Source organism: Rousettus aegyptiacus, unplaced genomic scaffold, assembly GCF_014176215.1.
Source record: "Rousettus aegyptiacus isolate mRouAeg1 unplaced genomic scaffold, mRouAeg1.p scaffold_m13_p_16, whole genome shotgun sequence".
In the NCBI taxonomy this organism is placed as follows: Eukaryota; Metazoa; Chordata; class Mammalia; order Chiroptera; family Pteropodidae; genus Rousettus; species Rousettus aegyptiacus.
The window spans coordinates 2,677,116-2,692,102 of record NW_023416291.1 but is presented as its reverse complement, the minus strand read 5'-3'; the positions used below and the strand labels follow the sequence as shown (position 1 = coordinate 2,692,102).

General features: G+C 50.3%; 1 protein-coding gene across 7 annotated transcripts in view; it reads right to left on the bottom strand.

Moving 5' to 3' along the window:
- KIAA1109 (KIAA1109 ortholog) overlaps window positions 1-14,987 on the bottom strand; it is a 113,948-nt gene that overhangs the window by 53,809 nt on the left and 45,152 nt on the right. For all 7 annotated transcript variants that reach the window (XM_036233451.1, XM_036233450.1, XM_036233454.1 and 4 more), the window contains exons 32-45: window positions 14,699-14,819; window positions 13,573-13,719; window positions 13,091-13,218; window positions 12,581-12,780; window positions 10,184-10,381; window positions 9,337-9,548; window positions 6,936-7,087; window positions 6,351-6,501; window positions 6,024-6,176; window positions 4,978-5,218; window positions 3,800-3,942; window positions 3,108-3,327; window positions 2,551-2,709; window positions 981-1,156 (exon numbers count right to left, since the gene is read on the bottom strand). In XM_036233451.1, the coding sequence (XP_036089344.1) occupies window positions 981-1,156; window positions 2,551-2,709; window positions 3,108-3,327; window positions 3,800-3,942; window positions 4,978-5,218; window positions 6,024-6,176; window positions 6,351-6,501; window positions 6,936-7,087; window positions 9,337-9,548; window positions 10,184-10,381; window positions 12,581-12,780; window positions 13,091-13,218; window positions 13,573-13,719; window positions 14,699-14,819 (2,401 nt within the window). The remainder of the gene's footprint in view (window positions 1-980; window positions 1,157-2,550; window positions 2,710-3,107; window positions 3,328-3,799; window positions 3,943-4,977; window positions 5,219-6,023; window positions 6,177-6,350; window positions 6,502-6,935; window positions 7,088-9,336; window positions 9,549-10,183; window positions 10,382-12,580; window positions 12,781-13,090; window positions 13,219-13,572; window positions 13,720-14,698; window positions 14,820-14,987) is intronic.

The following is a 14,987-nucleotide window of genomic DNA, read 5'->3' as shown; positions in this document are numbered from 1 at the left end:
ACTGGATGCCAATAAATACAACGAACGTATTATACAAAACAAAACATAAACAAAAATTATTTCTTTTTCCACTCTACCTTTTAAAAAAAGCAAACGAGTCCTTAAAAACGACTCCGATGTGTTGCAGACGTAAATCTCAGAAACCTTGAGAGTGCCTGACACGTTGCGTAGCAGAAATCGCCTCCCACCGTGAGAAGACTGAAGCCCCCAGTTCGCGGGGCGCCCGAGAGCCGCGCCCCGCCCTGCGCCTTCCCGAGAACTCCCGGAGGACGGCCTCTCCGCGCGCACAGCGCCTCCCCACGAGCGGCGCAGACCCCGAGCCTCGCCGCCTCCTCGCATCGCGCTCTGCCGGTTTACCCTTCTTTTTCATCCTGGGCAAGACCTTCCTCATTCCTTGCCAGCACGTGAATGTGCTGGAGTCTCCTTCTCCCCGAGGAAACCCCTTCGCGCGCCCAGGCCCGCACTCGCCTCTGGCCGCACTAAGGCTCGCGTTTCGGAGATCTCCCTTCCCGGTCCCCGCGCCCAGCCCGTCGCCGGCCCTCCACACCGGCGCTCCGTCACCACGGCGAGGCCACGGCCATCGAGCCGAGCGCCTCGTGTGTGACCTGCTTCAATAACTCGTCCTTCACCTGTGGTTCCTCTGCCTCGACCCACAGAGCAGGTTGCCGGCCGTACGCTCCCGTCTGCGCAGCTCTAGTCCCTCGATCCCTCCGCCCGAAACCCTCGCCGCCGCCCACTGCTCGCTCGGGGTCAGCACAGCACTAAGCCCACGGCACACACTGGGTTTCACCAGTCACGCCATTCGGCCCCCCTGTACCTCCAAACACCGAGACTGTTACTGCGTGAGGCAAACGGCTGTGTCACCGCCGAACACCCACAGATGCTGAATTTGCACTGTGATGAGCCCGTGCACTTTCCCAAGGCTCCCCTTTCCCACGGGGGCTCCAGGCACACGGCACGGGGTGCAGCCCGCCACCCACCTGCGCGTCGGCCAGCTGCACGGCAGGGAAGCCCGGGTTGGCCTCCTCCACGCCGGCCACGTCGTCCTGGCTCGTGCTGTGCTGAGAGTGTGTCCCCGCCAGGGTGTTCTGGTCGCTGGACAGCACGGTGTTGAAGTCGGAGGCCGACGGGATCGTGGGAAGGTTGGGCGCGGCACCTACGGAACAGACGCCCGCGAGTGAAATCGGAATCGCTGTGAGCCGAGGAAGCCTGTCGGTCGCGAGAGTGTTACCAGACTATTCAAACAGAAAAAAAATAAATAAGTAACTGTTAGCACTTTCGGGTTTCTTCACAGACATACTGACGAAGAGTGACATTGAACTAAGTGTTCAGAAACAGCAGCCGCCTCGCACGGGAAGTCTGCGTGGAAACCCGGCCGTGGGCTTTGCGCCGAGGCACAGAGCTGCAGACGGTGGCGGGTGGCAGGCGGTGGCGCGGCCGCAGGTGCACGGCCCCCCTCGGCGCCGACCGCCCAGCCGCGCGCCCCCAGCGGACGCACGTGGGTGAACGCGGTTTCTCTCCTCTGCTCACGTTCCCCGGGAGCCCCCCACCCCGGGCAGAGGACCCGCGCCGGGCAGGGAACGCCCCCTTCCGGTTCTCTCAAACCTAGACCGCGGGCGGCAGTGGAACCGGCACCGGCGGAGCGACGCGGGCCGGGAGGCGGCGGCCTCTCTCTCCTCCACCCAGGACGCCGTGCCCGGGGCGCGCAGGACGAGGGTCTTGCCCGGACGCAGGGGCGGCCCGGGGGGCCAGCCACGCAGCGACCACTCTCCGAGCTGTGTGTCTGAACAGAATCGACCAGCGATCCAGACCGCTGCCACGCAGTCTAATTTTAGATGCCTTCCGTAAGGAGAATCGAAGGCCACTCCACGTATACTTTAAAAATATTTTTTTTACAAAAAAAAAAAAAAATACATCTAGTAAAGTTGAAAAAATACAAAAAAAAAAAATACAAAAACAAAGTAGTGAAGGGAGGGTGGGCGGCCCCACCCGCATGTCAGGAGGCGGCCGCCGAGCTTCTCCGGGAGCGCCCTGCCGGTCTGCCTGCCCGAGACGTGTGCGTTTAAAATTAGTAAGTCACTCTCCTTTGCTTCTGTCCTTGAGGGTGAGAAGCTTACTTCATTCCTCTTACTACTTCCTTAGATGCAACTGAATATTTAACCATAAAGTCTACAAAAACGCTAGTTGTTATGTCTCAGAGGAACCCGAATAAACTGAACATATTTTCTGTGCTGTAGGTACATGGTGTTGTAACTATACTTTGCATTTTTTGTTCACCACCTTTGGAATTTTGAAAATTAAACCAGCCCGCATTAAATGGTCTGGTTCGAACTCTTTCAAGGACAGATGGTCACATCTGACATGCTCGCCCTTCCACGAGGACTGAGTGACGGCTTAGGGCTCCCTCAACTGCAGCTTTACCAAAGGCGTTTCGCTAATGTGCCGATTTCAGCTGCACAGCACGGAAAATGCTTGATGCTTTTCACCACCTGCTGTAACTCGGCCGGCGCCCCCCAGGCAGGGGAGCAGAATGGCGGGGCGACCCAGTACCTGTGGGAAGGCTGCCGTGCCCTGACTTCGTGACGGGGGACTCCTGGACCCCGCCTCCGCGGTTGCCCACGGCGTTGGACATCCAGTTGTAGAAGCTCACGGACGACGGCTCAGAAAGCAGGGGGTGTTCAGACAGCATGTCGGCGGCCACCGTGTTCCCTGCAAACAGAGCCTCGCTGAGCGCAGTGTTACTTATGCACTGACAGCAGGAAATGCGACTTCCGTAGCTTTTTTGAAAAGCCAGGTTAACATCGTGCAGATGTTTTCAAATTCACTGCACGATGCTGGTATTTGGATATTAAGGCATTAATAAATAACTATACTGCGGGCTGGTCTGGACAGCACCCCGCGCCACACCTCACGGGACAGAAACATCAAACGTTGCAATTTAAAAATGCAAACAAAGGGCACGAAGGTGCCATCGAGGTGCACACGGAAGTTCCCCACATCCCCTCTCAGAGGTGAGGCGTATCCCAGGAGATCGGCCCCGCATCCGAGGGGCGCATCCGAACGGCGGAGTCAGGGCACGCACATGGGGCTGCGGGGCCAGGCGCTACCTGTCCTCGTGAGGGAGCTGCTCTTGGCGGCTGCGCTGCTGCGCTGGGGGGTCCCCTCCAGCAGGTTGTGCAGGCTCGGGAAGCTCCCGGTCAGGTAGCTGAGCAGGCTCTCCTTCCGGGGGCTCTCCTTGACGGGCGGGCCGGCGCGGCCCACGTGCACCGGCGAGTCCGTGGCCGTGTCGCCGCTGGTGTAGCTCAGGGAGTGGTAGGGGTGGGTGCCCTGCGGGGGGACACGGGCTCTTCCTTACGCCTGCACCGCGGCCCTGACCACACGCGTCCCCCTGCCACTGCCGCCAGCGGGTGGCACAGGCCGGACAGAAACCCGGGCGGCCTGGCCCCCGGCCAGCCAACCTCTCTGCTGCGCGTCGGCGCCTGGTCGAGCCTTGATTAAATTTCCTGAAACGATGTAATTAAACCATCACACAGCCTAACTGGAACTGCGCGCCGGTCACGCACGACCCTCGACGCTGCACCTTACGGAACAACAGCCGGTCGCCCCCCCGCCATCGCGTACCGACAATCTACGGCTCAGAGAAATGTGTCCACTAGAAGTCAGTAATCGTGTTAGCGTGACACACACACACTGTTTGCTGAATTTAAACATTCGCGGTAGATACCTGATACTTGAACTTGAGACAGCTTTGGTATTCCCTGCAAGCCTAGATAACCCTAACCCAAACTAGCAAACGTACCTTTATTTTCAATGCAGAGTCGCTGTGGGTATGAGTCTTGGAAAGCTTCCGCATGATCTCGGCTCCGGTCACAGGCCCGGAGCCCCCGGCCGGAGGCCGAGTGGCCGTCCCCTCCAGCAGCATCGTGTGCTCGCTGACAGTGGCTGAAACGGTTCGAAGAAGAAGTGGGCCGATCATCAGTTTCTTGAAACGTCGATTCCTGGCGGTTACTATACTTTACTTATTCCTGGACAAAGTCACTGTGGGATTTGCTATCACAGTCACTCTTTTCCTTATTTTACTCTTCCAACCACAATGTTCTCACGCAGTCTCAAGAAAGAAGGAAATGGCTTCTATTTAATCTCATCTACGCCACCCAAATGGTATAGAGACCAAAAACCAATTCAACTAAGCTCAAGAAAACACAAAATTTGGGGGTTAACAGGCATTTGCAAATAATTAATTAGAAACTTACTCCACTATTCTTTCAACTTGTAGACTTGAAATTTTTCAAAATAAATAATAAACAAAATCTATCCCTCTAACACATTTATTAAACACAATTTAGAAGTTTATGAAAAGAAAAAAATTGCTAAAATATATCAATGTGCTGAAAACTCTAATTTTAAGACTACTGTCCTTTCCTATGGTACTTTTAATATTTTTTTCACACTCTCATATGATATATTTCAACAAGTAACAGGTCACGAAAACGTGAAAACGCGACTTGGGAAAAGCGCGAATGCGCGCGTGCGCAGTTCTGAACGCGCGTCTGCTGTGCCCGGCTCGGCCGTTACGCTGGCGGCGGCAGGCAGAGGGCCGGCCGGCACGCGCTCCACGCACTCGGGACCGGACAGGCGCCGAAGACATTCGAAGACCCCTTACGGCTGGGGAATAGTGGAAGATGACCAAGAGACAAATGTAAAGTTTAAAAGTACATTTCTCTCAAAACACCTGGTTAAACAAAGGTGCCTGTCGTTTGTACTAGACACTTTAGGAGAACTCTAGTGTATTTCACAAAATCAAGCCGGTCTAAAGATTCCAACATCCTCACCATTAATTGGACTGATGCCAAGCGTACTTACATAATTAAGCCACGAAAAATTCAAATTTCAGATATGGGACACAAGCCTTAACATGAGCACACGCACTAGGTCACCAAGTGCAGAAGAACGAGCTAAACGATGCAAAAAACCTGCCTGCGTCGAATTCGAATTCGGCGCCGTCGGCGCTGGTGTCGCTCTGCAGGCCGCCGCCGCTGTCCAGCCCTGGCCCGTCCTCCTGCTCGGGGTCCACGGCCGGCTGCGGCTTCAGCGGCTGCGCGGGCCGGTGCAGGCTGACGCCTTTGAAGGCCGGCGTCACCACGATGAACTTCATCCACTGCCGCGCCAGCGCGACCAAGCCCTTCTTCAAAGTGACCAGGGCGGGCAGGCCGTCGCTCTGCAAGGACGAGGCTACGCGTGACCCCACTTACCGCGGACACGGCCGCTCCCCACGTGCTCTGCATGCGTTTATTCATTTACTTCTCATGACCCATTTAGAAACGAAAACACGAGAATGTAAGTGTTAAGTGATTCGTCCCAGGTCATCTTTTGCCCAAGTGAAGAATCAGATGTATTTTGAACTACCTGGAATATTCATTAAGTAAAGGGGGAATGGAAGTATTCCTTTCAAGAAAGGTAACCACTACCATTTGTAACATTAAAAAAAATTAATTGCTGTAGTGAAATGCTGGGTGTAGATGGGATTGTAACTGCTTGAACGTTAGATGTGTAATCATTGCAAATTACATAACTTAGAATATGTTTCATTCCACATGGTCACGACTGTAAGAAAGAAAATGTGGCCATTGTTCCCGCTGGGGCCTTGGCCTCCATCCCGCACGCGGGTCCTGGCGTCGGGAGAAGTGGCTGTGACTGAAGAGAGTTATCCGCCAGCAGGGCGTGCTCCGCTGCAGGCCGTCGGGAGTTTGCCTGGCCACTGACATGACGGCTACGGTGGTCCCCGCTTTGCTACCGCCTCTGGGGCAGTGTGTGCCGACCAGCAGCTGGGGGGGGAGGGACGGCCTCTGACGCCTTCCTGCGGCCGCTCCCGCCTGCCGCGGCACGGCCGTCGCCGCCCTGAGCCTGCTGTCCGCCTTACCCGTGCGCTGACTGCCCAGGGGCCCCTCGCGCCCTGCAGGTGCGTCCCGGGCTCGACAAAGCCGAGGCTCCTGTGGAGCTGGCGTGCGGCGTCAGACACTCACCATCGTGGCGTCGTCAATGACGGAGTAGTTCGCCTGGTGCAGGTAGTGGTGCAGTATGTTGCACAGTAAACACGAAGGGTTTTCTTGGAGAAAGCGGGCGACCTTTGTCAGTCTGTTGTATTTACTTCTTAGGGGGAAATGCACACTTTTGTCCTGAAACAAAGCAAAGACGACAGGCCTAGAAGGACGTATCGCAGATCGCACCAATGAAAGCCACCCGGGAATCAGGGACTTGCAGGTCTGCCGCTTTTCAGCGACGCCGAGCGATGAGCATCGTTTTGACAGCGAACTCTGTATGATGCCACCTTGCGCTGCTGGCAGACTTACCTCCAACGCTTCCGTCATTATGCACCCCATGACGGCACACACTCGCAAAGTCCCCTCCGTGTCTAATTTGTTCAAGGATGACTTGAGTTGATCGATGGGAACAAGCCATGCGCCGACGGCTGGAGTCGCAGTGCTTAAGAGGTTCAGCTGCCTTTAAAACATTTTTTAAATGTGAAAACAAGTGTCAAGCTTTATATTTCAGACGCTCTTCCGTATCTACTATACATAGTGGGTATTTTATTTAGGCAGAATTACTTTTCCTTTTGACCACCAGATACATTATGAAGATATAACTAGGATATGCAAAGAACAGGTAAAAGAAAAAATACATAAAAGTGCATTAGAGGCGAAAAGGATAAAAAGTTCAAGGCAAGGTAACATGTAAAAGTAACACTAAAGCCCTAGAAAAGAAAAACAGTCAAACGAGCTGAAAATCCTGTCCAGAGAAAGAATGAAATAGGAAAGATGGGGAAGAGGCGGCAACCCTAGTGCTAGATATATAGAAAAATGTAAGAAGAATTCAAAAAGCCCGTCTGAAACAAGACCGCACGCTGCCCGGGAGGAGACGCCGCGGCGAGCGGCTACCTGGAGAAGGCGTGCGCGGGCGCGCGCACGTTGGTGGGCGCGGCGAAGCTGAACCAGAGCTCGCGGATGCTCAGCTTCATGCTGCAGGAGTCCGGCGGCGGCGGCGTGAGCGGCAGGTCCTTCTTCAGGTCGTCGGACTCCACCCCCTCGTCCTGCAGGGGACACAACGCCAGAAACGCTTTGCTCAGGCACGTTAGGCGCTGTTTTCCCAGATGAAGAAAATGAGAAAGAGGTTTTGTAACTTGCCAGAAGCCGCACGACTGTTCAGCAGGAGAACGAGCGGCGGGATCGAGGCCTTCGCTGTGCTTCCTATCGTGATCTTTTTCTGCTTTCCATTTTCAACAGACTACTTCAAATTTCCAACTAAGGTGCCGCAATAAATACTACTGCAGCCCACGCTTAATTCAATTTTTTAATTAAATAACTCTACAAAAAGTTGTTAGTTATCTTATATCCTAGTAATCTAAATCTGTACTGACAAATAGGAATGGTATTTTTTAAATGTGGAATCGCCACTCTTCAGAATGCAGGGAAGTAAGAAGCCTAGCATAAAAGAAATGAACAAAAACAATCTACTGCCTACTCCATCTACTTCACCAGTCCACGTTAGACATCACTGGTCAAGATAAGGAAGACCGGCATTTTCTCACGGGGTGACTAAGGGAAGAAGACCAGCTCTGACCCCCAGGTGCCAGGAAACCCTGTGGACTGCAGACCCCGGTGAAGTCAGCGAGCGCTGAACGGAAGCCCTTGTCTGCAATGCCAAAGTCCACGACATCCTGAAAAACCCAAATCTTCGTCTGTAAATGTGGCCTCGAAATGTGAACTCAACTGATGAGAAGCTGTTTATCCCACCTGGTGATCTGTGCTGTTGTGCTGCAGAAATATTTACACAGTGCAAGATGAAGAGCTGCCTCGGATTCCACTGGGAGTTTATGTAACACAGAACACAACACATTACCTTTCTTTTAAAAGAGAAAAATCTGAATTCTCAAATACATGTGGCCCGTGGGGTTCAGACAAGGGCTGTGAGCCAGCCCCTGGGTACATACAAAGACACAGAAGACAGTCTTGTGGAACTTGAAATTTTTAAAAAGGAGGTGGACTTGTAGATAATATGCAGGTAAGGTAACAGCACGGGAAGCAAAGAATAAGCTTGAGTTTAGAACGAACGCCTGGAGCTGACGGACAGCACGGTGAGCGAGGATGTCCGAAGGGCCCAAGCCCCAGGAAAGGGTGGCGTCAGGTCACAGGGGCCGCGCGGGCAGCGACGTCAGGGAGCGGACGGACAGCAGGAGGACAGTGGCCGAGGACGGGGCACGGGGACAGCGCACGGGGAAGAAGGACGAGCCCCGCACGAGGCAACGGGCCAGGAGAAGTCAGCGGACTCTAAGGACACCTCGCCACGCACCGTGGACCTGGAGCCCAGGGAGACGCTCGCGCTCGCCAGGCTCTTTCCAGGAAGCAGCTCCCATAATTTCCTTAATTAAAATGCTAAGCCCACCCGCCCCTCAAACACTTCCAAAGACCTCGCCATGAAACTGATTAAACTCCTGAACATCAAAATAAGTATTTCAAAAGAAATTCCTAGAAGCCCGGGGTTCACAGGTGACTATGCCCATGAATACTGGATACCCATGACACATTCTTAATCAAAAGGCGGCTTCTTTACTCTTCAATTGGCCTCATCTTCCAATCATCGTGAGTGTGTGTGTTGCGTGTGTGTGTGCGCATGCGTTCAAGCACAACATCTACAGAGCTCTCACTACGTGACAGACGCTGAGCTAAGCCTTTCAAAGGTACTGTCTCCTTGAACCTTCACCTCTCTAGAGAAGAGCACTATCACCACAATATTACTGTTACAGGTGGCGTAAACAGCTTGCCCAAAGTCACCAGTCGTTTAGTGGTACAGCTCTCCCGTCACCTAGAATTCTAAACATTTTCGTCATTGCTGTTCCTGTACTCTACCATAATAAAAATGACAAGTGAGTTAAATATAACATTTTCTTTAGGACTCTGATATAGAAAGATATTGATAAAAATACTTAGAACTTACGTGAAATACTACCAGCAATGAAACTAATTATTTAAAAAATTAGTTCAAATGACACAAAAACAAAGCCTGCTTTTGAAATTCTATTAATTTGTTAATTCAACAAATATTAAGTAACTAATGTGAACACAGTATTATGGTAAGTACTGACAGATATAAATATACCTATGATGTAGTGTCTACAGAAATTATATTCTAGAAGTATAATCGCCAAAATGCCTTGAGTACCATTTAAGCAAAATCCAAACTATAGAAGACAAGCAAACAGACTCCAGAAGTTAAATTTGGATTGGGCGTGTCATTTTCTATGTTACTTTTCCAAAACATCATCGGCAGTAGTTTACCGACCTGCTCATCTGAAACGGAATTCCCATTTAAGTCTGAAGAAGGGCTCGCCCGGTCACAAGGCAGATTATCGTCGGAGACGTCAGTGTTGTAGCCGCTGCCGGTCGGAGAATCCGAAGAGTTATTGGACGTCAGCACCCCAGGTCTTTCCGTTCCGCGGGCTGTGCCCATCACCGCGAAAGTGTTATACAACACCGCACCGGACTGTCTCCCGCCTGTGAAAAGGAAAGCGTCCATTACACACGATGGGTATCTCAGTGATGTGCTCTACGACACCCATGCCGATAAAAGTAAACTCATAAAGATCTTTTTCTTCTCATCAAAGTTTTGCCCTTGTCTATAACAGTGATGTAAGATTAGATCATCAGGTGAGGAACTGTAGGCATATACAACTCCTATTACATGTGACTTAACCTAAAAGTCTTATACACGGTTCAGCCTTCCTATTTTAACATATTAACAATGTAAAAGAAAACAAATACGACTAAGTCGGTATCCTGCTGAGTAAAGGATTTACAGTATTTTCATCGTATATGGCAAAGCTCTGCTAATCAAAGACCCAGTTTCCAAAGATGCGAGCTTCCAAAAGCTGGGGGCTTTGCTCTGAACCAGACTGCTTTGTTCGGCGCTGAGGTTCATACTCTGAATCACACAGTGGAGGGAACGTGGGTAGGTACCCACCCTCGGTGCATAACCCCATGACCCCAAGTACCACACTTTCTGCTTGAATAGGCTGATTCAGGTTATTGAAAGTAATGACTATTCAAAACATTCCAGCAATGTGTGGCCAATTTGTCCCCTACTTAAGCAGAATCCAAAAAATAAAAATAAAAAAAGAAAATCCACCCACCTTTTATGGTTAAATTTTCAAGTCCGCATTCAAACATTATCCAACCCCATTTTTCTTGGCTGGGACCTATTCGAGTTACGTCTGGAACAGCCTGCTGATCAGTTTCGTCCACAAAAGCAAACTCGTCCAGCTCTTCGAGGGTAAATAACACTTTGGACTTCTCGAAGGGAATAGCAGTGATGGCACAGGTACCGATATCTGTTATCGAGAGACAGTAAACCACCGTTTTTAAAGAAAGGTCCGTGCGCGTTTTTTAAAACGCCAAGCAATGTAAACATTGGGCAGTGGTTGTGGTACAGATATTGTAGTAGTCGTCTGTGAAAGAAAAATAAACGAATGAGCTACCAACTTCTGAAATAACGCCGTCTTATGCCATACTACTTAAAAAGTGCCAGGATCCTGCTGGAGTAAGAGGAAGAAGATTCCACAATGAACAAATAATTGCATAATTAACGAGTAATTACATTTGAAAAAAATAAAGGCAGGATGAATTCCTTTCTGAACGACCACAAGGTCCTCTGAAAATCTAAAGTTAAAAAGCTCCTGAATAATTCAGCTTCATAGTAAGCGTTTTAAAATATTTCCTTACCATTTTACAAAATAAATGTTGTTTTAATTATCGGCCTTAGGAAAAATATTACTTTCTAGAAAAATCACAACTTTTACCAAAAGACCGCTGCATGCTAACACTTTACACAACGATTCTTCCCAGTCGTTGCCATTTTCCACCACTTATCACGTGCAATGTAGAAACTGACATCCTGACAACCCGGCAGACGTTAGTTTACCTTACTTTTTAAAATATGTTTCACTGATTACAGCTCACGAATACGGAAAAGCAAAAAAAGGAGATTAAAAAAACACATGTAAATTTACCACCCAGGTAAAGTGGTTTGCATTTGACGTGAGTTTCCTTCTAGCTCTTCGGAGATCATTTTACAAACCCAGCTTTGGTTCCCAATTTTCATGCAACAGTAAGCCATGGTACTTTCCTCAGGTCATTAAAAATTCTTGCAAGATGTTATTTATTTTAATAGCTCTATAATATTTCATTTCGAAAATACTATATGTTTAAAGTTAGAAAGTCTTGATCATAAAGTAAATATTCACCTACATTTTCCTGAATTTTTCTCATTATTTAATGTTTTGTATTTGTCTTTAACTCCAAGAACTTATTCTGACGTTTGGCATGTGAGGATAACTTGAATTTTATTTAAATTTATCGATTAGCGAATGCACTCAATAGCTCAAAGTTCCAAAAGTAGGAAAGGGTCCACGAGGAAGGCCTCTGACAGTAGGCTGGCCATCCACTTCCCCTGCCCACAGGAGACGACGTCGTTAGACTGTTGAGCATCCTTTCAAGGATACCTTATGCAAGGTACGTCTTAGAATAGTTACACTTCTTTGTTTTTGCTGCATTTATGCAATGGCCATCCTGGAATTTCTTCAGGAGATTCGCCTCCGTAAGTTTTTTTCCAGATCCAGTGCCTTTCAAAGTTACACGCAGCTACCGCGTCGGCCTGGGCAACGCCCAGGTGCTGCTGCTGCAAACCACAGAGCTGAGGAAAGGCCTTCTGCAACTCCAGCCACTGCGCCGGGCCCCGCCCGGCACGAGGACCGGAGCTCAGGGGTCAGAACGGTCTTTTCGTCTGGAATCCTCTAGTCAAATGCCTTAGCCTCAAACACAGGACAGTGACATGAGCCTTGAGGAAGCCAGAACACAGGCAGGAATCAGGGAGCCTTCAGAGCCTACAGAACACAGGGAGCGAATTCAAGGAAATCATTCGTCCGTCCAGGGCCGGCTACCTGTCCCACATGGAGACTGTAGCACAGTCGCCATCTCGAATAAGACGAGCGAATTCAGTTCCTCCCAGATTGACTCTCTGACCACCTGTGATCACTTAAGCCTCCTAATGAGCACACGCGCTGAGTTGAGTCAAAAATACTGAGGTGACAGTGACACCTCTAGGTTTCTCCTTCGCCTCCCGGGGGCTGTGAGAGGCACAGCCGTGCCCATTGGTCCCACCACTGCTGCCTTCGACAGACCTGACCATCTACTGTCGGAAGCGCGGCTACTTATGTTTAATAAAGCTGTGCCGACGTAACGATTTAACAGAGCAAGAACCCTCCCCCCGTCCTGCAGACGGGCCCCTGACGCGAGGCCTCGCCCCTCGCTGTTCCATCACAGTTCGGCTTCCGGTCTGCGCGGGATGTCGGCGATGAATCGTTTCATACCACGTGTTCAGCATAAGCAGAAACACCTTTCTCCTTCTTATGAAATATTCAAATTCTAGCAATATTCGGAAGAAAACATTTTTTTCTTTCTTTTTTTTTTTTTTGCAAAATCCTCTGATATTTATACAAGTCAAAGGAAAACCATCTGTTGTAGAGTCCTACCTGCTGTGTCTAGACCGCGGAGCTGCCCGTGAACTCGATGGATGTTTAACTTGGCAGCAATTTCTTTGCCCTTCTCCGCCCCGGCGTTCGACCTGAGCGACCCGGAGGACTGCGGCTGCATCCTGCCGGCGTGCACACACCTATCGAAACGCGGCGTCCGGCCCGGCTCTGCGCTGTTCGCGGCCTCTTCGACCACACCCCTTCCCGAGAGAAAAAGAGGACGGCGGTTAACACCTCAAAACACTCGACGAAACAGCACTCTTTTCTTTAAAAAAATTTCCGCTGCTTTAATTAAAGTGATATGAATAGTAAATTCTTCAGCGTTTACTGAAAAATAGCATGAACAAAAACAGTACCAACTTTTAAAAACCTAGAAAGTAAGATTTGGAATTCCAACACCAGTTTTAAGTTTTAACATCAGAATTTTCGGAAACGTATTCCGTGGATGCTGAAGGCTTGCTTTACACTCAGCGAGATGAGCATGGCTCGTGTTACTAGAACCTTCCTCACCTGTTCATACGGACTTGGGTCACGATTCTGTCGAAACACAATGCAACCAGGGACACGTGAGTCACGCTTCTACCAGGAGCCGTGCTTGGGGACTCTTCCACTGAGGCTTGCAACAGACACAAGTTCACCTGACACACAAAATGTCACAAATGGCTGAGTTGAAAAGTGAAAGTATAATCATAAGATATAGAAAAAAAATGAATAATCTTCTGTCAGGAATGGCACGTCTAAGTGTCCGAGAGGGATGAACACGGGCTCATAGAATAATCACAATTAAATTCTTACTGGATAGATATGGAATACTTCAGTATATCTTACCCAATATTCTGCTTACGTGAACTTATTTACATCATGTAAATTCTTACATTAGACCCTCAGGGAATAAAATACATATTTCTGATATTCAGGTTAGTAGCTACGAAGGCCAAAACCACTAAAATGTTCTCCCCTTTCAGGAAAACTCCGGAAACCCTACAGCTTACCTTGGGAATGCTAACGTTGGCCTGGAGGCCTCTGATCGTCACGTTGCCCTGCTTCCCCGCGAGGTCCGTCTGTGCCGGTGCTGGGCGGGTCGTTCCCACGGTGGAGTGCTCGGTCTTGGTTCCTCTCACATCTTGTTTGGAAGATAACTAAAAACAGAGAGAGGAGGAGGATGGCCTCACAGCCCGTTCCTAACTCCCACCTCATCCTCAACAGCGACTCGCTCCACAATGTGCCCCCCTACGCCCGTCCGTGTGCCAGCTGCCACGTGGTCGGGCGCCCCGAGTCTTACGGTCCCCACCCTAGGGGACAGACCGGCAGCGTCGGGGTGGAGGGAGGCGATGCGCTATGAAAAGAACCCAGCCCACAGAGAAGCACACAGGAAAAACAACAGGCGCTCTCCTGAATCACCGAGTCCTGCTTACGCGAGGGCCGCTCCGGTTCTCGTAACTGGCTCGCTGCGGGCTGGGGATTTCAAGGTTCTTTTGGTTGGCACCCCTCTGCCCTAACTACAATGTATTTGCAATGACTGGACCACGAAAACTACCGGCCTCACTCTCACCTTGCCTCCAGGCCCCGGTCCAAGCACAACCTGGGGCGATGGGCGGGTCGGACGGAGACCCCCCGGAAGAGCGCCAAGGTGCGAGCACTAAGGAACCAGCTCCGCGGGCCAGGCGCAAGCGAGGGTCACGCACCAGGAGGCCGTGACCGGGTTCGCTGAGATGAACAAACTAATCTCAAAAATACTGAGAGACAAGCTGTCCCATCAGAGGGAAGCCAAAATAACAGCAGCGTTGCTTCCTCAGGAAATGAATGTGGCCGTCCTAAAGGATGCTCAGGGACCTGGGGCCAGAGCGCTATAGGAAAGGACTGGTACGAAGCCACTTCTGAAATAAAAGAAAAACTAAAGCTGCATTTTCATAATCACTTGACTACTATTTAATCCCTAGTGCAGCTACAGATGCTATCTCTTATGGAGACAATGACAAAACGATTTAGAAATGTCCACGTGTTCCAATTTAAATGGCTAACAACATCTTAAAACATACAAGTTTTTCCGAGTCTGGATACCGTGTACACATGAAGAATACTCAGTCTGCCACGCTCTACGGAACGAAAGGTTCTTACGTTTTCCGAGAAGGTAGTCTTGCTGCTCTGGACAGCCGCCCTGAGGACTTTGGCGTGAAGGTCGTCCACGATCGCGGCCGGGTGTCGGGCGCTAGCGCAATGCGCCATGGCTTCGATGTACCTGGGGGAGGAGAAACAGTCCGTGAAAACACAAAGGTCGTTTAGCAGGATGATCCGGAGCATCGACACTGCTCCATTTACGCTCCAGGCTAGATCCTGGTCCTGTGGATTTTACCTCCCTAGATAAACTATAAGCTTCTAACAGGACAGAGAACCTCTTCTTCCCCCT